This window comes from Rhinatrema bivittatum, chromosome 1 (assembly GCF_901001135.1).
Source record: "Rhinatrema bivittatum chromosome 1, aRhiBiv1.1, whole genome shotgun sequence".
Classification (NCBI taxonomy): Eukaryota; Metazoa; Chordata; class Amphibia; order Gymnophiona; family Rhinatrematidae; genus Rhinatrema; species Rhinatrema bivittatum.
This window is the reverse complement of record NC_042615.1, coordinates 425,113,845-425,137,582: the sequence shown is the minus strand read 5'-3', so window position 1 is coordinate 425,137,582 and position 23,738 is coordinate 425,113,845. Positions and strand designations below refer to the sequence as shown.

Sequence of the window (23,738 nt, the reverse complement as noted above, 5' to 3'; positions counted from 1 at the left end):
CCAGCAGGATCAGCAGTATTTCCTCTGATTTTCTATCCTGGATTGTCATTACCAGTTTCAGGCCTTGCTTTTCGGACTAGCTACAGTGCCCAGGACCTTTTCCAAGGTCATGGTGGTGGTAGCGGCAGCCCTTTGTAAGGAAAACATTCTAGTATACCCCTAACTAGATGACTGGTTGATTCGAGCCAAGACAGTGGAAGAGCGTCTTCATGCTTCCTACAGGGTGGTTTCCTTGCTACAAGAACTAGGTTGGGTGGTGGATCTGACCAAAAACAATTTGCAGCTGTCTCAGACCCTGGAGTATTTGGGGGTTCGATTCAAAACAAGCAGAGCAGAGTATTTCTGCTGTAGTTTTGGATCCACACGTTGATGCTGTTGAGTTTGATTTCTGCGGAACTCTGTTCATCTGACCATGTGGTCTTATCTACAGGTCCTGGGGTTGATGGCAGCAGCATTAGAAGTGGTTCATATGGCACATATGCGCCTTCAGTGCGCGTTGCTCTCCCGATGGAGTCCGCAGTTGCAAACTATGCAGTAGAGCTGCTCCTTCTGTTAGAGGTGAGATCCCAGTTGAACTAGTGGTTACAGGTGGAACATCTCAGGAAGGAAATTTCCCTGACAATGCCAGATTGATTATGCGAGCCTTCGGGGCTGGGAGGCTCACTGTCAGGAGTTTGGTGGTACAAGGGTGCAGGATTGCAGCAGAGTGGCAGTGGAACATCAACAGACTAAAGGCACGAGCGGTTGGTTAGTATGCCTGCGCTTCACCAAGCAAATAGAGGCTCAAATGGTCCAGATAGTGTCCGATAATGCGACAACGGTGGCTTATAACAATCATTAGGGTGGAATCAATAGTCAATGGGTGTCAGAGGAGACAGATGTGCTTATGGTGTGTACAGAGCAGCATCTCCTCCTCTCACATTGCTGAAAAGGAAAATATCAGAGCCAATTTCCTCAGCAGGAGAAACTTGGACCCAGGAGAATGGGAGTTGATGAACAAAGCCGTTCAGCTCCTGATGAACGTCTGGGGCCTATCGGAACTAGACCTATTGGTGACCTTCAACAATGCAAAGATTCCATGCTTCTTCAGTCATAGGCAGGACCCAAAAGCAATGGGCATCAATGCTCTTGCTCAGGAATGGCCATGCAGTGCCTTTCTTTATGCATTTCTGCCCTGGCCTCTGATAGGCAGGCTGGTCCAGAAGATTGCAAGTCAAACCAACTCTGTCCTTTTAGTGGCTCTGGATTGGGCTCGAAAGCCATGGTACACCCATCTCCAGAGACTTCTGGTGGACAGTCCCTTCAGGATACCGTCTTGGATGGATCTATTACGTCAGGGACCCATTCTGCATAAGGATCCAGGTCCATTCGGTCTTACAGTTTGGCCACTGAAAGGTCTCTGTTGTTGAAGCAGGGTTTTTTGCCTGTGGTAATTTCCACACTTCTTCGGGCCTGGAAATTTTCTACTTCTCTAGCTTATATTAGAGTTTGGAGGGTCTTTGAAGCCTGGTTTTCTGAGTGAGATACTCAATCGCTGAAGGTGGATATTCCTTTGATTTTGGAATTTTTACAGGACTCCTTGCTTAAGGTTTGGCCCTTAACACCTTGAACATTCAAGTTGTAGCCATGGCTTGTTATAGGAGGAGAGCCAATGAAGGGCTTTTATCTTCCCATCTGGACATGCCCCCTTTCTTGCAGGGAGTTAAGTATCTTTGCCCCCCCCACCAATTGCCTCTGTGGGACCTTAACTTGGTCATCGAGTTTTTGGCAGGTCTGACTTTTCGACTGCTGCATACTCTTTCCTTGAAGACAGTTTTTCTGGTAGCAATCTGTTTGGCACGTTGATCATACCAAACTAAAATACATGCCATTAGTAGTAATAATAAAATGAAAGAAAATGAAATGTTATTGAAAATCCCACTTCACAGAAATACATGAGCATATGCACATCCTTCAATTCTCAGAATCCATTAGAGCAGAGGTCAACCTACCGCCCACAGAGCTAATTTTTCTAGCCTGCCATACTTTTCCTTCCTGAAGCAGGATCTGGTCCACAGAGGAAATTTATTTTTTTCCATGTGTGACAGAGGCAGAAAAGTTATGGGGTTTCCCACGCCCCAGTAACAGAAGAACCAGCTGGATACATGCCACTGAAGAGAGTCACTGGCAAAGATGTGAAGCTCTATCAGCAGAAGGTGAGCCAGCCCTACCCATGCCTTTGAAGAGTAGTTGAGGTGGCTAGGCCCCACCATCAGGAAGATCAAGATGACATACAAAGTGGGTGGAAGGGAAGGAGTTAGAACAAGAATGCTGGAAAGGAAACTGAAGAGGTGAGAGAGTGAAGGGGGTGACAGCAAGAAAGGAGAGCACTACAAACAAACCTTTATATCTCAGAAGATGATGCAGGGCTCCTGGAGGTGAGGGCAGAATTGCCAACTTCTTAGAAATATAAAAATATTACTGACCATCTGCTGAACCTGTATGAATTCTATCCCCTGCCGCCCCACTTTCCCAGTATTTCAAATCAATGAAAGGGCCAGATCCGCAACCCCCTCCACAACTATGCTCAATGAACAAACTCCAAGATGGGGGGACTCCTTCCCCCACTTGGTGATTTGCAATATCCTATGTGGCCATTCCTTCAAAAGATTTGGGGACTCTTGAGAGTGAAAAGCAGTATGAGACATGAAAAAATCAAAATCTCCTCTTCATAGGAGAGCACGAATTCCTGCAGTCAGAGTGTGAAACACTATTTTAGGTTTTGTCAAACGCACTTAAAATGTTACATCAGTCATATATCATTATATATAATATTACCATTTGACCACCTGGTATATTTCTAGGATATTTTTGTTAAGATATTTAAAAATCAAAAGAGTAACTAAAACCCAACACACTGCAAACAGAACTAAAGAGGGCAAAGAATCTTACTTTGCAAGAGCACTGAAGGAATGGCTGAAGGACTTGGCAGCCAAATGAAGTAAAGTCTGTAAAAAAACCTCTATTTTCAGAGGGTTGAAACTGAACCCTTCATCTGGAAAAAAAAAAAAAGGGAAAGCATTCATAAATGGCAAAATATAATATTAAAATAATTCATTCAAATTTCAGTACCTAAAGAGGAATTTAAATTTTTTTATATCAAATGTCCAGTATTAAAAACTGAAAACTCAAAAGAAAACCATCATAAATTGAAGGCAATTTTCCATTTTGTCTTTTTCCATTCAAGCATAACATTTGGCCTAAAAAATGTTTAAAACCAAGCATCAGAACTACACAAAACATTAGCTTAGTTTGTTTCAAATAAAGAAATTTGTATACCCTACACAACAAAAGAAGAAAGCATTTTGTAGTTACAGTGCCTCCATTTTTTTTTTTAGACAGTTGCCAGTAGATGAGTTTAAATTACTGTACTACAAAGTAGAAGTAAAATAAAAAAAAAAAAAAAGGTTTTATGAAATACAATGAGAAGGTAAAAAAATTACAATGTCCTGTTTTCATTGTGAATTTCACTTGTTGACACCATCTGCAGGACTAGTAAAGTCACAGTCTACACCAGCAGAGGTGGGCTGAAAGACAGCCTAAGAATGCTCAGGATATCCTTTTCATCAACTATAGTTTGCTGAAAAAGCAGTTCATAAACAGTTAAATGACTACCTGGAAGATAATATGCCTTTAAATCCAAATCAATATTGCTTCAGCACTGAAACCCTAATGCTATCAATTACAGACACAATTTTGCATGGCTTTGAAAGTGAGAAAAGCTATGTGTTGGTTCTCCTAGATATTTCAACTGCGTTAAACACAACTGATCATGAGATCTTATTGATAAGACATGTCGTACTGGACATATCAGATGTCGTACTAAATTGGTTTAAGTCTTTTTATTCCATCACAGGTATCAAGTCAAACTAGAAAATTATAATTCAGATTGAATTGAGAAGAAGATAGGAGTGACAGAGGGTTTATCTGTCATCTTGTTCAACATTTTAGTTCCATTATGCAAATTATTGGGTGGATTAGGGTTAAGCTTTGGAATATACACCGAAAACATTCAATTATTTCCATCTTGTAGTTCAAGTACATTAACTTTTTTTTTTTTAAATTATTCATCATATACATGAATAAATAAGATATTCTGGATCTTACAAAGGAAAGTAAACAGCAGGTATAAATCAAATAAGAAATTTACAATTAATGTAACAGAATTCTGGCCCACATCTAGGGGGAAAAGTAGGAAATATGACTAGAAAGAGTTGCTTACCTATAAAGCAAAATTGCTTACCTGTAATAGGTGTTATCCCAGTAGGATGTAGTCCTCACATATAGGTGACATCACTGGATGGAGCCCTATCATGGAAAACTTTCTGTCAAAGTTTCTAAAAACTTTTGACTGGCACCCTGAGCCCACTGAGCATGCCCAGCATGCCATTATCCCTCGAGCCACAGGGGTCTCCCTTCAGTCTCATTTGTAGCAGTAAGCGTTAGCAAAAATAAAATAATAAAACAATTCGTACCCAACTCCGCGGGTGGGTTTCGTGAGGACTACATCCAGCTGTTCTGGGATAACACCTATTACAGGTAAGCAATTTTGCTTTATCCTAGGACAAGCAGGATGATAGTCCTCACATATGGATGATTAGCAAACTACAGGCTGAGTCATATTTGTTATAGACCAACAGCATACAAGTTGTACAACAGGCACAACTGGTGTACTGTTAGGAAAGATGAGGCAGCCTGAAATCACAGCAAGTTGGATGTGGAAGGAGTTGAGATTATACTAGAAATAAGTTCTTTAAGACAGATTGTCCGTAGGCTGAATCTAGTCATCCTTCCTTGTCTAAGCAGTAATGAGCTGCAAAGGTGTGAAGAGAGCTCCATGTTGCAGCCTTACAAATCTCAGTAATAGGTACTGAATGATAGTGTGCAACTGAAGTTGACATTGCTCTTACTGAGTGCGCCTTTACTTGTCCCTGGAGAGGAAAGCCTGCTTTTTCATAGCAGAACTCTATACAGTCTGCTAGCCAATCAGAGAGAGTTTGTTTGCCCACAGCCATACCCGGCTTGCTTTTATCAAAAGAAACAAAGAGCTGGGTGGATTTCCTATAGGCTGTAGTGCGGTCTAAGTGATATGCAAGTGCACGTTTACAGCCTAATGTGTGTAAAACCTTTCACCTTGGTGAAAGTGAGGTCTTGGGAAGAATGTGGGCAAGACAATGGACTGGTTCAAGTGAAAGTCTGTAACCACCTTGGGAAGGAATTTAGGGTGAGTACGGAGGACCACTCGGTCATGTAGGAACCTGGTATAGAGTGAGTATGTTACAAGTGTTTGTAACTCACTAACTCGTCAAGCAGATGTAATGCCTACTAGCAAGAGAACTTTCCATGTAAGATATTTAACATCTCAGGAATCTATGGGCTCAAAGGGAGAACACATGAGCCTTGCTAGGACTACATTAAGGTTCCATTCTGTGACTGGTGGCCGTAACGGGGTTTAAGCTGAATTAAATCTCTCATAAACCTACTGGCAAGGGATTGTGTTGATATCGGGGCATTCCCTACTCCTTTATGGTAAGCTGAGATAGCACTCAGATGTACCCTTACTGACGTAGTCTGGAGACCAGCGTCTGAAAGGTGCCACAGATAGTCTAAAAGGTGATGTGGGGCAGTAAAAGGGTTCAATGCTTTTCTGCATGCACCACGTGGTGAATCTTTTCCACTTACAACAATAGGATTTTCATGTGGAAGGTTTTCGTGAAGCTACAAGCACTTGAGAGACATTAGTTGAAAGATTGAGTGGTTGAAGGATCAAGCTTTCAACATCCATGCTGTGAGGGATAGGGATGTGGAATATGTTAGGGATGTGGAATGTGTTAGGGCCCAGTCCCAAATCTGCACAGCTTCTTGGCAAAGAAGATAAGAGCCTGTGCCTCTGTTCATGTAAATCATGGCTACTGTGTTGTCTGTTTGTATTAGAACAATCTTGTATGAAAGGCAGTCCTTGAACGCATGTAGAGCATAACATATAGCTCGAAGCTCCAGGAAATTGATTTGAAATGTTGCTTCGAGCTTTGTCCAAGTACCTTAAGTCTGAAGATTTTCTATGTGTGCTCCCCAACCTAAGGTGGATGCATCAGGAATTCAGGTTATTTGTGGAGATGGTTGCGGAAACGGTAGGCCCTTGAGCAAGTTGTTCGTGTTCATCCACCAGAGGAGAGCTGAACGTAACTGGTGGGTTATTTGAATTGGAAATGATAGTGGTTGAATGGCTTGGAGCCACTGTGATTTCAAAGTCCATTGCGTTACTCTCATGGCTAATCTGGCCATAGGGGTGATGTGGACCGTGGAAGCCATGTGGCCCAGCAGCTTTAGGAAAAGATGGGCTGAAGCCATTTTCTTTGCACGCAGAGATGTCGCTAATTTGGAGAGTGTGTCTGCGCGGTCTTTTGGTAGGAAGGCTTTTGATACAGTGGTGTTCAATTTTGCTCCAATGAACTGTATGTAGAAGGCGAGCTGATATGAGGTGGGAATTTTGGTAGTTGATTAGAAATCCCGAGTGAAACAGATTGATTGTGAGCTTGAGGGGTGGAGAGCTCCTTGTCTTGATTGGCTTTTGATGAGCCAGTCGTCCAGATAAGGAAAAATGTGTACGCTTTCTTTGCCTAGATGGGCCGCTGGCACTGCTAGGCACTTTGTGAATACTCGGGGTGCCGAGGCAAGTCCGAATAACAGAACCCGGTATTGAAAATGTTGATGACCCACCAGGAAGCGCAGGAACTTGCGATAAGGAGGGAATATTGGAATGTAAGCGTAAGCGTCTTGAAGATCCATAGAACAGAGTTAATCTCCTGTGTGTTTATATGCGCACAGGCCGGTATGTGCGCGCGCCGCTGTGCGCACAAGTATGTTATGCGCCTGGCTCGCCGCTGTGCACACGGCTCAGTTAGGCAGACAGTATGGCGATCGGGGGGGGGGGGGGGGTGAAATGGCACCGGTGACCACGCAAGCAAGATGGTGATCTCCCCCCCCCCCCGGAGGGTCTCCACGTGGGAGGACCCTCGAGCCGGATCGAGGTCTAGCCAGGACTGGGCTGATCAACCAGATGGGACAGACGCCAGCTGCGATCTATACAGTTATTCGAGCCTCGGAGACCAGAAACTTAAGAAAGTTTTCTACTTTACCTTGTTTTGGTGTTTCCCGGTCTGGTGCCGGGTGGTCTCCGGCTGCGCTCGGTCTTGCCACTCCCGTTCCTGGGGGCTAAGTCCAAGCCGGGAACCAGCTACCGGACCGAGGCTTATCTTTGAGGGATCTAGGAAATCACCTCAGGAATTCTGGACTGGGGGAGGGACCCTTAGGTATCACCACAGGAGAGCGGGGCTCATCTCTAGGTAAGATTATTTCCTCTTCATTTTGGAATTTTGGTTTGGATTTTCTAATGCTGTACAAGCATGTGTATAGTCCCAAACTGCTAAGGAGACTGAGAAATACTGAAAAGCAGAGCTTCCTGCACGGGTATATTTAGTGCTGACGTCAGATTGAAATCTGACTCAGTCTCCAACTGCTATCAGGAGCACACTATACCCATTGGTCCTGAGTCCATCTGCTACACGCTAGGAAATTTGTGTTTTACATCTTTTAAGAGGAGTTACAGTAAACCTTAAGTTGAACACCCATTCAGTGAGTCTGCCTGGTTTGTAAGTGTACCTGTCCCAAAGAGCTATGGTAATACACACACACATGGAAGAAGAGTATTGCCTGGACCAAGAAAATTAGCCTTCACCCCCACAAAAGGGACCTATACCTGGGGATACAGGAAAGGGGAATAAGTGTGAAGAGAGTCCCACAGGCCGATACAGTAAAGCGCGGCCGCGGGTACCCTGCTTCTAACCCGCTTTCTACTCACAATTTGGCCGCATTAGTCCAACCCACGATTCACTATCCCTGTAACCCATCTTTACCGCTTCTTTAAATCAACGGGTAACCCTTTCCGCCCGCGGCATGTATATGATATGTAAACGATCGGATTAGCTATTCTCTCCCTTACAGTAACGTGCGCCCTGATTATCGCCTTTTTAACTTGCAGTTTTGCCGCGTGTTTAACCTGCTAATTTACCGCCTACACTTACCCCTGCATTAGTGTGGAGCATCAGGACAGAGACACGAAATTTCACGGGCAAACGACCCCCTCACCCCCCGGGACAAGACCTTTAGAGGAGCCAGGATCGGGCAAACTTTCCCCCAGCCCCCGCTCACCTGCCCTGGTCGCGTCCATGGGTGCCGATCTCCCGTGCGGCGCGCTGACAGCTCTGGAGCAGGAAGGAAGGACCTGTTGTTTCCAAGTATAACCTCTAAACCTCCATAACTAAACTCTTGCCTGCCCAACCTAAAATCCAACGCACCGGGAAAGCCACGCTTCAGGATAGAGCAAACTTTCCCCCAGCCCCCGCTCACCTGCCCTGGCCGCGTCCATGGGTGCCGGTCTCCGGAGCAGCCCCAGTCCTCTCTCCCCTCCTCCCGGGGGCAGCCGGCGGTGAGAGCGAGAGCGGCTTCAGCAATCTGGGGCGGATCGGGCACTCCCCATGCGAGGCGCGGCTTCCAGCCGCCCTCGCCAGCGATGATGAATGAGCGCATGAGCGCACGCCATGACCTGAGCGCCCGGCTGGACGTCAGAGGTCATGGCGTGCGCTCATGGCAGCGAAGGTGCATGAACGCACGCCGTGACCTGAGCGCCCAGCTGGACGTCCGAGGTCACGGCGTGCGCTCATGTGCTCATTCACCATCGCCGGCGAGGGCTGCTGGAAGCCGTGCCTCGCATGGGGAGCGCCCGATCCGCCCCGGACTGCTGAAGCTGCTCTCGTTCTCGCCGCCGGCTGCTCCCGGGAGGAGGGGAGAGAGGACTGGAGCTGCTCCGGAGACCGGCACCCATGGACGCGGCCAGGGCAGGTGAGCGGGGGCTGGGGGAAAGTTTGCCCGATCCTGAAGTGTGGCTTTCCCGGTGCGTTGGATTTTAGGCTGGGCAGGCAAGAGTTTAGGCCAGCTGATACTTCTCTGATCCTTTTCTTTTGCTTTAAGTTGGAATCCACTTTCTGGTACCTGTCATTTCAAATGTCATTTGAAATGACAGGTACCAGCGCACCCAGGATACTGTATAGGCGCTGTATAGCGCTCTATACAGTAAATGGATTGCGCTTCATGGACGCGGCTTGCATTTGCATGCCATTTAAATACTGTATCGAGCGGTATGTGATCCGAACTGTGCACGCGGCAAATGAGCGGGCACCCGGCACTGCCACACTTTTTCTACCGCGTCCTTACTTTATCGGCCTGTCAGTTAGAAATTCTTTTGTGTGCCCTTGGAGACTATAACCCTTTACTTTGGAGAAGCAACACTTTTCACAATGAGGTTAGGGGACACCTGCAAGACTTCCAGCAGAGTTGATAGGAGGCAAAACTGTGACAGAATTCAAGCATGTGAGAGACTGACTCAAAAAGAAACCTTTGTAGCAGATAGAAGACTACTACCTTTGACAGCACAGTGAGCAGAAAGAAATGGGCAGACTAGGTGGACTAAGTAGTCCTTTTCTGATGAAATGTTTCTGTCTGCTGCTGTTTCTATACATTCCTAACTTTCCCCTTTTGATTTCAGATGGTTTTCACACAGCAATTGAATGTAATTGGGCAAAACAGGTAAGCAAGTTTTTGAATAGGTAAAATGTGTTCTTGCAAGATAGATTCTGTAAATTTCAGGAAGACAATTTAAAGACTGGGTAGGGAAGGGAATGCCAATTTAGCCTGGTAAAATTTACTTCATAATTTCTATTGCTTCAGCCCTCTTAAAGCAGAAGTACAACCAACCTGTCAGTTTTAGTTCTGTTATTTCTTCTTTGATTGGCATAAAAATGAATGCATCTTTTATTAGTCATGTTTCCTATCTTTGAAAATTCAGAGGTCATTTAGTTCTTTCTCCTATATCAGATGCACCACAGGGACATCAGCATACATTTTTAAACACACCAGCAGTTCACCAACCTTATTAACTAATCCTCAAACTACTGCAAGTGGCTAAGATGGATAAACTATCAAGAGCTTCAAACATTTGCTCTTCTTTAAGAAACTGATAAAACTCAGAAGAAAAAAGTTGATTTTAGAAAGGCCATACGATACGGTCTTTTTCTGCCATTATGTTTCTATGTGAACTAAATTGTTTTGCTGATTTACGTTGGACTAGTCTCAGAATCCAGATTCAGACAAGGAACTGGAAAAATATAACTTCACATTTATTCCAATATAATTCAAAAATCAAACTAAGCTGATGAGAGAATATACGAGTTATGAGAAGACAATTCAGGCAGCCTGGCCTTTTCCAAGTCAATGGTCATATTTACCATGTCCAGTTGCAACATTTTACTGCACCTTAGTCATGCACCTCTTCACATGGACTTACCATCATCGTCATCCTGGTTAGGATTGGGAACATCTTTTAAAATGCTGAAAATTTCTTCGTTTGTTGCTTTGCTTTTGATGGCATTGGTCAAACTGATAGCAACAGGATATCCTGGAAGAGAGCCTGAAAAAAGAAAAAAGTAAAATTCAGTTCAAAACGTATTTTTTTTTTAAACTTTCTATTAGTTATAGTTTACGATGAAACACAAAGTATTTATTATTTTTATTCCACCTGTATAAAAAATTGCTCTTAGTGATCGCAGTATTAAAGGATCATAATCAGCATTTAAAGAAAAACATTACATACTTACCCTAACTAAAACCATTTGCACAATTTTAAACCTTACCTGGTTAACTAAAAATGCATAGAAGTTTATATTAGCCATACCACTGACATTGCTAATAAATGGGATTAACTATAAATGCAAACATGAACAGATTCCAAAAATTAGGTGCAGTGGAATTCAAAGGCTTTAGAAAATAACAGGCCCTTGAGGAGGAAGTGATGTCGCCGAGCTGATGGCAGCGTGAGGCCCTAGCTCCGACCCTCACCGCGTGAAAAACCCCAAAAAATAGCAGCTAAACTGCTCGAATCGGGCTCCCAAACCAGCGATTGAGTGCAGGAACCTTGCAGCCATGTCGGTACACAAAAACCCGTCGACCTCAAACAGTTTTCATTTACTGCCGTGCCGGAAGAGTTTCGGACAGGCCTCATAGACCATGAGGTAGCGGTAGAGCAGGGGCCTGACTCCCCAGGGGGAAGGACGTGGGCTGAATCGCCAGAAGCCGTGATCGATTCAGCATTATCTAAAGCTGATTTTCAAAATTGGTTCAGCGAAATCAAAGAGGGGATAGGCACCCTCAGAGAGGAGATACACACTTTAGTGGCTGACATGCGGCGAGATTATGCAGACCTGGGAGCACGGGTGGATATATTAGAGACTCAGGCAGGAGAACAAGAACAGGCTGTAACAGAGAAGCAGCAGGAGCTTAAAACTATGCAGCAGAAGGCTGAGGAACATCAAGCATGGCTAGAGGACCTGGAAAATAGATCTTCTGAGAGGGAACCTGCGGTTTCGGGGGATCCCTGAAGGAGAGCCCTACGCTGACTGTGAAAAAATAATAGTTGATATCTGCAGCCTTCTTCTTGGTGACCCACAAGCAACTCCGGATGAACCCCCTCAGCAGATCTTACTGGACAGAGCCCACAGAGCACTAGCCAAACCCAAAGGAAATGTGCCACGAGATGTGGTGGTGTGCTTCCATAACTACACACTTAAAGAGAAGGTCCTACGGCAGGCTAGGAACTCACCTGACTTTCGATGGCACGGCAAGAAAATTGAAATCTTCCAGGATTTATCTCCTACTACTATCCGCAGAAGACGAGAATTCTGTGAAGTCCTACAGGTGTTGCGAGAAAACAACTACAAATATAGGTGGCTTTTCCCCTTTGGACTACTGATCACCATCCAGGGAGTGTCTACCAAAGTCCAGAGGGTGGAAGAAGCAGTATCTCTACTTCGAGCAGCTGGCATGATGAACCAGACAAATGGAATACCAAAGCAGCTGACTCAACAACAATCTCTCGACAGAGCTCAAAGATGGCAACGAGTGCAATCTGGCAGTAAGAGACTTCGCAGACAGTCGGGGGAAGTCACCGGCCATAAAGCCAACCAGGACTGAGCAGGACACTAAAAAAGACATACCAATATTTCTTACAGAATATGCTCTTTTATTACTGACGAGGATAACCAGGTATCTGATGGCAAGACTCAGATTGTTTGAGTTCCACTGTTATACTAATGGGTAGTCTTGTATGATTTCATTTATGTTCTGATCGATACCTAGATAAAGGGGTAAGCATTTTATCAACCGTAAGGTAATATCCAAAAGAGGGTGGATGGGTCACACGCTGGAGATCAGATTATGGGAGGTGACATTAGTCCTCACATCCAGCAATGGAATCAAGGAGAAGGGGGAGGAGGGTGGGAAGGGGACTGAGGGGGATCTGCAAATCTGGGCGCATAAGAGGGATACAGCATTGTACCTCTTTGGGAATATCTGTCAATTGGAATATGCTGAAACCACAAGGATTCTAGCGTGAGCTTGTGAACGACATAGCCACTTACCGGGTGGAAGTCCTATAAATTGCATACAGTATCAAGATGAGTGATCTAAAAATTTTATCCTGGAACGTGAAAGGATTGAATTCCTACTATAAAAGGAAAAATTTATTCCAGGACCTCAGTAGGGCAAAGGTTGATATATTATTGTGTCAAGAAACACATTTAAAAAAGAGGTATGAGAAGCTTATGGCCTCTCCGCACTATCCGATGCAATACTTTGCAGCTGCCACTAAGGATAATAAATATGGGGGAGTGGGGGTGCTTTTTGCTAAAGATATGATAATTGATGTGATATCAGTACTCAGGGACACCGAGGGCCCTTATATTCTAATTAAGTTTAAAATGGGGTCTGCTTTTTACACCTTAATGAATATTTACGCACCTAATCAGGGTCAGGGGCCATTTTTACAAAAAGTCTCTGGTGTGCTGCAGCAATGGGCAGATGGCTACCTATAGGGGGCGATTTCAACCTCACCAGATATCCCTTTCTTGATTCTAGCAGTGGTAAAGGGGCCTTTGGTAGTGCTCATAGAAAGAGTTTTAAAAGACTGCTGGGGAACTGGCACATAATTAATGCCTGGCGGTTGTTTCATCCAGGGGGAAAAAACTATACCTTCTATTCTAAGGTACAATCATACTCTCGGATTGATTATCTTTTGGTAGATAAAGCATTAATAAATCATATCCAAAACACAGGAATAAGAAAATTATTACTTACCTGCTAATTTTCGTTCCTGTAGTACCATGGATCAGTCCAGACCGTGGGTTATGTCCCCATTCCAGCAGATGGAGTCAGCCAAAGCTTTGAGGGGGCGTCACCATAAGTACTACTACCCCCTCTGCAGGAGTTCAGTATCGAGTATATCAAAGCCCGAGTAAACAAACAAACCCCCGTATTGGATCAAGTTTAAAGTGAACGGCAACAAACAGCCGCACACCCAAAGAATGAACTGTAACCCTCCCACCAACGGGTAGGAGGACATGAATACAGCACGCCAACCCCAAGAGGGACTGCGAAATACAGTGAGAACTGAGAAATCGTGAAAAACAGGAATGATCACTATCGCCCCATAGAAGACAGCTGAGCAGGATTACAACCCAGAAGTGGTGGGCGTCTGGACTGATCCATGGTACTACAGGAACGAAAATTAGCAGGTAAGTAATAATTTTCTTTTCCCTGTACGTACCTGGATCAGTCCAGACCGTGGGATGTACCCAAGCTTCCCTAAACCGGGTGGGGTCCTGCGAGGCCTGCTCGGAGAACCTGCTCGCCAAAATGCCCAGAGACAGAAGAGGCGAGGTGTAGACGATAGTGCCTCGAGAACGTATGTAACGACTTCCAGGTGGCCGCACGACAGATTTCCTGTGGGGAGACCGAACGAGTCTCCGCCCAGGAAGCCGCCTGCGAACGCGTAGAATGCGCCCCGATGCCGGGCGGGGGAGTGCGCCCCGCCCCAGTGTAAGGAGCGGCAATGCTGGCTTTCAGCCATCGGGCCACGGTCGTCTTTGAGGCCTGGGAACCCTTCCGAGGACCGGGCCAAAGTACGAAGAGATGGTCGGAAGTCCGGAACTCATTCGTAGCCTCCAGATAGATACGCAGAGCGCGCTTGACATCCAGAAGTCGGAGAGCCCTTGGTTCAGACGACGAGAAAGACGGCAGTTCCACCGTCTGATTCACATGGAACGCAGACACCGCCTTCGGAAGGAAGGAGGGAACAGTGCGGAGCGAAACTCCGGAGTCAGAGAAGCGGAGATAGGGTTCTCTACGCGACAGGGCCTGCAGTTCCGAGATGCGTCGAGCAGAGCAAATGGCCACCAGAAACACTGTCTTGAGAGTGAGGTCCTTAATCGTCGCATTGCGCAATGGTTCGAACGGAGGTTCCGACATAGAGCGGAGCACGAGGTTAAGACTCCAAGCGGGACAAGGTTCCCGGACCGGAGGTCGCAAGTGCTTGACACCCTTGAGGAAACACATAATATCCGGGTGCGACCCAAGGGCGGCCACCTGAACTCGCAGTGAATTATAGGCGAGCCCCTTGTCTACCCCCGCTTGTAGAAACTGAAGGATCTGAGGAACCGAAGCCTTTGTGGGTCTCGTGTTCTGGTCGGTGCACCACAGTTCGAAAACCTTCCAGACCCGAACGTAGGTCACCGACGTCGAAGTCTTCTTGGAACGCAAGAGCGTTGACACTCCCGCCTCCTGGTAACCTCGGCAGCGGAGACGTTGCCTCTCAAAAGCCAGGCCGCAAGACAGAGGAGTTCTGCCTGGTCGAAAAATACCGGGCCCTGATGCAGGAGGCGAGGGAGATGTCCCAGGCGGATGGGGCCGTCGATCACCAGTTGGAGAAGGTCCGCAAACCAGGGTCTCCGTGGCCATTCTGGTGCGACGAAGAGCACGAGTCCCCGATGAGCTTCTATTCTGCGGAGTAGTCTTCCCACCAGAGGCCATGGCGGGAACGCATAGAGAAGAAGATGGTCCGGCCACGGGAGCACCAGAGCATCCACACCCTCTGCTCCTCGCTCTCTTCGACGACTGAGGAAACGGGGAGCCTTTGCGTTTTGCGCGGACGCCATTAGACCCCTGTGGGGAGTTCCCCACCGGCGAACAAGCAGCTGCATCGCCTCGTCGGAGAGGGACCATTCCCCGGGGCGCTGGCGACTGAGGAAATCCGCCTGGACGTTGTCCACGCCCGCGATGCGCGAGGCCGCCAGACGGACCAGATGTCGTTCCGCCCACTGCATCAGCATGGCTGCTTCGAGCGCGACCTGTGGACTGCGAGTGCCGCCCTGCCGGTTGATGTAGGCCACCGTGGTCGCGTTGTCCGATAGGACCCGAACCTCCCGATTCCGTGTAGGCCTCCGTCAGGTCCAAGGAGGCTAGGAACTCCCCTCGATGCACCGCCGCCACCACCGAGCGCAACGTTTCCATCCGAAACCGAACCACCCGGAGGGATTTGTTGACTTCCTTCAAGTCCAGGATGGGCCGGTAGGAGTCATCCTTCTTGGGTACCACGAAGTAGATGGAATAAGGGCCCAAGCCCACCTCTCTGGAGGGCACGGGCGCAATGGCGCCAATCACCCGAAGCCTGTCCAGTGTCAACTGCACCTCCCTTCGCTTGGAGGCCGATCCGCAGGGGGAGAAGATGAACCGTCCCTTTGGAGCGCGGACAAATTCCAACGCGTAGCCATTTTCTATGGTGTCCAAGCCCCACTGGTCCGAGGTGATCCGCGCCCACTCCTGGTAGAAGAATGCCAGCCGTCCCCCAAACTGGGGGACGGTGGAGTGGGCGAGCCGAACATCATTGGGAGGACTTGGGAGAGGGTTGTCCCGTTCCCGAGGCGGGACGCACAGGCCTACACCCACGAAAGGAGCGGGACCAGGGCTGTGACCTGGGGGCAGAGGGCCTGAAGACCGCCGGTCTGTAGTTCCTATAGCGCCGTTGCACCCTGGATCTGGTGCGGGAGGACGAAAACGCCCTGGAGGTCCGGTACCTGTCCTCCGGCAGGCGATGAACTGCGCTTTCCCCCAGTGACTTGATGATCTGGTCCAAATCCTCTCCGAACAGGAACTTACCCCTGGATGGCATGGAACCCAGGCTCGACTTGGAAGTGTCCGCCGCCCAGTTGCGCAGCCATAGGAGGTGACGCGCCGCCACTACCGAGACCATGTCTCGGGCCAGGACCCAAAGCAGGTCATAGAAGCAGGTCATAGGAGGCGTCAGCCCCGTACGCCACCGCAGTTTCCAGCCCATCCGCTTGGGCGGCCTCCTCAGCCGGCAGAACCCGAGAGGGGAGAAGTTGTTGCCCCCAGAGAAGGCGCGCCCTCTGAGCCAGCGAGCTGCACATCACCGCCCGCATCCCCAGCGCGGAGACCTGGAAGACCCGCTGGAGGAAGACTTCCAACTTGCGATCCTGCGTATCCCGGAAGGCCGCGCCACCCATCACTGGTATGGTCGTCCTCTTCGTGACCGCCAACACCGCGGAGTCCACTTTTGGAACCTTGATGAGATCCAGGAAATCCTCTGGTAGCGGATACAGCTTCTCCATGGCCCGACTGACCTTAAGGGAAGCCTCCGGGGCGTCCCAAGCTGCAGGAAGGAATCATGGCTGGGAAAACGCCCGAGCCCTCGGCCGGAGGGCTGCCAGCACCGGATCTCCTTTCTTGGCCGACGAGACGACGGCGGGCGCTACTGGAGCGGGCGGGTCCGGCGGCGGATCGAGATCCAGCTCCTGGATAATGAGTGGAATAAGTTCGTCCAGCTCTTCCCCCTGGAAGAGACGCAGCGTGTGCGGATCGTCCCCCTCTGAGGTGGAATCCCCTTGGCCCCCTTCTCCCAGGTCCGGCCCAGGATCCAGGTGCGGGCGGGAGGCAGGGTGGCCCCCACACCCGCCGGGACGGGGGGGGGCCTGAGAGGGAGGCGAGAGCCGCGGGACCTTGGCTGGAGACGGTGCTGCGGGAGCGACAAGACCCTGCAAATACGCAGTGTGCAGTAACCGTACAAAGTCCGGGGAGAATCCCAGCCTACTCGAGGAAGCCCCGGTGGGGGGAACCCCGTGGGACCCCGGCCCGTCAGGCTGTTGTCCGGCAGCAAATTCGGTGGAGAGCCCTCGGGGGAGTCCCTGTCATCCAGCGCTGCCTGAGTCCCCTCAGGGCGCTGGGCATGTAAAATGGCCGCCGTTCCCGCCAGTAATGGGGGAGGGGCCGGCCCGCGCCGCCCGGGCATGCCTGTCAAAAACGAAAAATTCGCTAAGGGACTGCGACGGGCCCTCCCCCCCGGGGAGGCACCAAGCACAGATCCCCTCACGAGCAATCCGCAATCCCGGCTCACCGCAGGTCGAGCAACGTGCTGACCGCGGCATCGTGAGCACTGCTGACAACGGAGGAGACAGGCAAAATAAACGAAAAGCCTCGGGGGGGCCGAGAAGGAAAAACGCCGGCGCGGGGGGGCCCGAGCGGCCTGCACTGCCCGCCAATGAAGAACGGCGCCGCGGGGGGGCCCGAGCGGCCTGCACTGCCCGCCGATGAAGAACGATGCTGCGGGGGGGCCCGAGCGGCCTGCACTGCCCGCTGATGAACGGTGCCGCGGGGGGGCCCTCCTGGCCTCACAAGCCGCCAACGAAGATCTCCCCGCTCACCTCCGCAGCCCACGAGGAACCGGCAAAATGGCTGCTGGTGAGGGAGAAAAACGCGGCGAAGCCGAAGCAGCCACGAGCAAAATCAGCTGTAAAGAAAAAAACACAGAAGAATGCACTTATCCCGGTTCACAAGGTACAGCTCGCACCAAGAGAGAGAGGAAGGAAGAGACAACGCAAAGGGAAGTCACGCCGTCCCAAATTGAACCCTTTTTAACTTTTTTTTTTTTTTTTTTTTTTTTTTTAAGTAAAACAAACTTTGGAGGAATCCCTGTCCTCCCGCGCTGCCTGAGTCCCCTCAGGGCGCAGGGAATGCAATATGGCCGCCGTTCCCGCCAGGGATGGGGGAGGGGCCGGCCCGCACCGCCCGGGCAAGCCTGCCAAAAAGGAAAAATCGTCCCGGGACCGCGACGTGCCTTCCCCCCCGGGGAGGCACCGAGCGCAGATCCCCTCGCGCGAAATGCGCGATCCCGGATCGCCGCAGGCCGAACAACGCAACGGCCGCGGCATCGGGAGCGCTGGCGAAAACTGAGCAGGCAGGCAAAAAAAAAAAAAATCAGAAAGCCTCGGGGGGGCCGAGAGGAGAAACGCTGGTGCGGGGGGGGCCCGATCGGCCTGCACTGCCCGCCGGCTGAAAAACGGCGCCGCGGGGGGGCCTTCCTGGCCTCACAACCCGCCGAAGAAGAGCTCCCTACTCCAGGCCACGAGGCCGCGGGGGGGCCTTCCTGGCCTCACAACCCGCCGAAGAAGAGCTCCCTGCTGCAGCCCACGAGGAGCCGGCAAGATGGCCGCGGGAGAGGGAGAAAACGCTGGGAGGCCGGTTCCACCGGCCGCCGCGTCCAAATAAGCTGCAAAAGAAAAATACAGCAAAAACCAATACAACTTACCCCGGTGGACAACAACAGCCTAGTCGCCGGGAAAGGAGAGAGACAGACAGAGAGACAGCACCAAAAGGAAGCCACGCCTCTCCAATTAAACCAATTAACTTTTTTTTTTTTTTTTTTTTTTTAAAGAACAAACTTGATCCAAAACAACTAAATATAATAGACAGAGAAGAAAAACCCAATCAAGGGAACAATGGTTACAGGTAATCGGGAGCAAGCCCAGATTCCCCTACTCGCATCTGCTGGAGTCAGAAGATACTGAACTCCTGCAGAGGGGGTAGTAGTACTTATGGTGACGCCCCCTCAAAGCTTTGGCTGACTCCATCTGCTGGAATGGGGACATAACCCACGGTCTGGACTGATCCAGGTACGTACAGGGAATAAACAATTACGTGGTCTGATCAAGCAGCTACTTGGATACAGTTTAAGGGGTTGGGAGTTCCCTCAGGGGACCGTTTTTGGAAACTTAATGAAAGCCTATTTGATGATGCATCATTCTGTAAGGAATTGGAGAATGAGATTGCTCATTACCTAAGAGAAAATACCACAGATGATGTTGCTGCTACCACGGTTTGGGAGTGCCTTAAGGCTGTAATCCGAGGTAAATTGATAGCTCGAGCAACATACCTGCGTAGAGAGGAAAATAAACAAAGGGTAGACCTATTACAGCGGATTGGTAGGCTGGAGATACGGCACAAATGGAGCCCTGACCCCTTAATAGGCAAACAGCTGGACAGTTTGAGGGCTGAATTGAAGGACCTTTCCCATAAAGAAACGATATTTCACTTAGATAAGGTAAAACAAAGATTTTTCGAAGGGGGCAATAAGGCAAGCCACCTACTAGCCAGGAAATTGAAAGTCAGAGCCACCCAAAATCGAATTTTGAAGATTTGGGGTGTCAAAGGGGAAGTGCTATCTGAGAATGAAAGTATTAGAGATAGATTTACGCAATTTTATCAACAACTATATTCTAAACGGGAAGATCTCTCATCTAACGCGATAGCGGCATATTTAGCAGACATAAAACTACCTCAGTTAGATGCTCTCCAACAGGCCCGCTTAAATAAAGATATTTCTATAGTAGAGGTTCAGGAGGCCCTAAAAGACCTGAAACTGGGTAAATCTCCAGGGATAGATGGTTTTTCTGCAGGTTTCTATAGGAGATTCAATGCGCAGATTGCTGCCCCTCTACAAGCTGCTTTCAACCACTTACTGGGAGAAGGGCAATTTACTACAGCTGCCAATAGAGCAGGTATTACTATTCTGGCTAAACCTGGGAGGGATGCAACGATTTGTGGATCGTACAGACCCATCTCCCTCATTAACCTAGATTTAAAAATAGAAGCTAAAATTCTGGCAAAGCGACTGGGTTCTGTTACACATTTGATACATGCGGACCAAACGGGCTTTATCCCGGATAGGTTGGCAGCGAACAATGTCCGTAGGGTAGTGAACTTAATATGGCAGGCCCAGGCCTCGGCAACACCATTAGTGTTGTTGACTGTCGACGCGGAGAAAGCTTTCGACTTAGTACACTGGGACTACCTATTTGCAGTACTGCATAAGGTGGGGTTAGGGGGGCAATTTACCACTTGGATCCGTAAATTGTACCATAAACCCAGCGCATGCATTAAGGTGAATGGGGGATACACTAAGCCATTTGAGATCGCCCGAGGCACCAGGCAGGGGTGTCCTCTATCTCCTCTGTTTGCACTATATTTGGAACCCCTAGCTGCCAAAATTAGATCCATCCCAGAGATTCAAGGCATGAAAGTAGGAACCCAGGAGTATAAGCTCTCCATGTTTGCAGATGATGTCTTGTTTACTGTAGCACACCCAGACAGCTCATTACCGCCCTTAGTGCAGGAATTTAAAAACTTTAGTGCAGTATCTAGCTATCAGTTAAATGTTGATAAATCCGAACTACTAAATGTGACACTTACAGCTGAACACTTTCACAACTTAAATAAGAGGTACCCATTTAAACTAGTCCACTCTACTTTAAAATATTTGGGGGTACAACTCGGCCCAGAACTAGACAAACTGTATCAATACAATTATGGGGGAATCTGGGGGGGGAAATTATGATGGACTTACAGGATTGGGACAGGCTGCACCTCTCATGGCTTGGTAGAGTGGCCACAGTTAAAATGAATATCCTACCCAGGTTGGGTTATTTATTTCAGACCCTCCCTTTTTCTATACCGCCTGGGGTGATTCGGGGTTGGCAAAAAAGGCTTTTTCAATTTATCTGGAAAAGGAGACCTCCGAGAGTGAGTAGACGGGTTTTATATCTACCCAAGGTTAGAGGAGGACTGGGGGTACCATGCCTTCAGTGGTATTACGTGGCATCACAGTTGCGATCGTTGTTGGATTGTTATCATCCAACTTCTGATAAGAGGTGGGTCCAGTTGGAAGCTGATCTTGTGCCGGGGATACGCTTAGCCACATTAGCATGGTTACCGAGACCGTATAGACCGTTGCCGGAAACTTGCCCTCCGACTATATTACACACATTATACATGTGGGACACATGGAAAACATCTCTGACGGGCACTCGGGCTGTTTACATGAGAATCCCTATTTCTCTCAATCCAGGATTCCCACCGGGTATGGAGAGAGCTGTAGCCGGGAGAGGCAAGGGTGTACGCGACTGGAACATGTCTGGACCCAGGGGCGTATGTGGACTTTTCAAGTGCTGCAGCTGAAATTTGCTCTGCCTAATAATACATATTACTTCTATTGTCAACTGTACCACTACATATCTCAGAAGGCGGTGCTCACAGATCTACAAAAAGGTAAAACCTTATTTGAGGGTTTCTGTGATGCGGTTAGTTCACTCACAAAGGTGATCTCCTGGATATATTCTCTCTTAAATGGAGAACTAGCAACTCAGCTGGCCCATATCCAGGGCTGGGAGAAGGATCTAGGGCTTACCTTAACGGCCACCCAATGGGCAAGCACCTTTTCGGCTATAAATAGCTGCTCCATAGCCTCCTCGATAGTGGAACATGGGTATAAAATGTTATACAGATGGTATCTTACACCATCGAAACTCCATCGATTTTATCCTCAAGTTTCAGCTCAGTGCTGGCGGCGATGTGGAGAGATAGGCACCTATTTTCATATATTGTGGACATGCCCTATAGTGATGAAATTTTGGGACACTGTGACACAATTACTCTCAGATATAATGGGCGTCCCTGTAACTAAAGACCCGGCAGTTTTTCTGCTCCATAAAACCCAGGGACACACAACCTTGCACAGAAGAATACTTTCTACAGCAAGCCCTTCTAGCGGCACGAATGGAACTGGCGTGCTGCTGGAAATCAGAACAGGTACCCACCTTAGCTAGGGTCACACAGCATTTGAATAATGTCTGTTATTTGAATAAACTCACCACTGTCAGGCGGAAACAGTTAGCCAAATTTGAGCTTCGATGGCGATGTTGGTTCTTATGGAGGGGAGAGACACATACAATAAGGCGCACAAGTCTTCCTAGTATATCTAGACACTAATACAGATAGAGGTACCATGTGGTCAGAGTCGGACAGTGGACCAGATTTGTAGGAGAGAGGAGGGTGGGAAAGGGTGGGAAGTATTAAAACTCAGACATTTGCAACAGAGGTTTTATTTTTGATGGTTTATTATTCATGCTGCCAGCATTTATGACATTACAGTTTTCAGGCCTCTTTGATGAGGCATTACCGTTCTTTTTGCAACCAATAGTTTACATCATTATATGTCTTGTATGCCTCCCATTGAGTTCTAGTGATGACTGGGAGTCCTGAGCAGTGATTTCTTGATCGAGGGGGGACTGCAAGTCGAGAGAGACAGTCGATACAGCCTGTTCTAGCATATTTTTCTAATTATATGTTGATAATCAACATTTACTATGTAATGCTACAATTTTATTGTCTCCATGCTGGCTCTGCATATGTCATAGTTGTAACCATTGTGATTGTTATTGTATTACATTTCTGCTTTAAAACCATAAATTTAAAAAAAAAAAACCCAGGCCCTTGATTTTCTTCCTAAATGACAAATAGTTTCCTCTCAAAGCTCACAGGATATTTCCATAACATAGGCCCTGCAACTGCTAAACCTGTATCAGATTGTTACATATTAACCAAAACACCACAATTTAAAAAGAGTTCTTCAAAATATATCCACAAATGGAAAAAAGTCTAAAACTTTGATTATTAAAACTATGAATACACATCTTCAGTAGCCAGAGATCAGTTTATTCCCTATCTCTCCCCTCTAGAATGCTGCACTCTTCCCAGGGGGAGGCCACTTGGCAATAGTAAATCTACACCTCTAACACTAAATGTTCAAAAGGGAAACTTTGATAAAATGAGGAAAATAGTTAGAAAAGAAAACTGAAAGGTGCAGCTGCAAAGGTTAAAAGTGTTCAACAGGCATGGACATTGTTTAAAAATGCAGTCCAGATGTATTCCACGCATTAAGAAAGGTGGAAGGAAGGCAAAACAATTACAGTCATGGTTAAAAGGTGAAGTGAAAGAAGCTATTTTAGTCAAAGAAACATCCTTCAAAAATTGGAAGAAGGATCCATCTGAAGAAAATAGGATAAAGCATAAGCATTGTCAAGCATAAAACACTGATAAGACAGGCGAAGAGAGAATTTGAAATGAAGTTGGCCACAGAGGCAAAAACTCATAATAAAACTTTTTAAAATATATCCGAAGCAAGAAACCTGTGAGGGAGTCGGTTGGACTGTTAGATAACAGAGGGGTTTAAAGGGACTCTTAGCGAAGATAAGGCCATTGCAGAAAGACTAAATGAATTCTTTGCTTCCGTGTTTACTAATGAGGATGTTGGGGAGATACCAGTTCCGGAGATGGTTTTCAAGGGTGATGAGTCAGACTAACTGAACCAAATCACTGTGAACCTGGAAGATGTAGTAGGCCAGGTTTACGAACTAAAGAGTAGCAAATCACATGGACCGGATGGTATGCATCCTAGGGTACTGAAGGAACTAAAAAATGAAATTTCTGATCTATTAGTTAAAATTTGTAACTTATCATTAAAATCATCCATTGTACCTGAAGACTGGAGAGTGGCCAATGTAACCCCAATATTTAAAAAGGGCTCCAGGGGCGATCCGGGTAACTATAGACCAGTGAGCGGGACT

General features: G+C 47.8%; 1 protein-coding gene across 3 annotated transcripts in view; it reads right to left on the bottom strand.

The window, feature by feature from the left end:
* NCBP1 (nuclear cap binding protein subunit 1) overlaps nucleotides 1-23,738 on the bottom strand; it is a 437,475-nt gene that overhangs the window by 98,519 nt on the left and 315,218 nt on the right. For all 3 annotated transcript variants that reach the window (XM_029603603.1, XM_029603613.1, XM_029603623.1), the window contains 2 exons: nucleotides 10,442-10,564; nucleotides 2,932-3,034 (listed from right to left, as the gene is read on the bottom strand). In XM_029603603.1, the coding sequence (XP_029459463.1) occupies nucleotides 2,932-3,034; nucleotides 10,442-10,564 (226 nt within the window). The remainder of the gene's footprint in view (nucleotides 1-2,931; nucleotides 3,035-10,441; nucleotides 10,565-23,738) is intronic.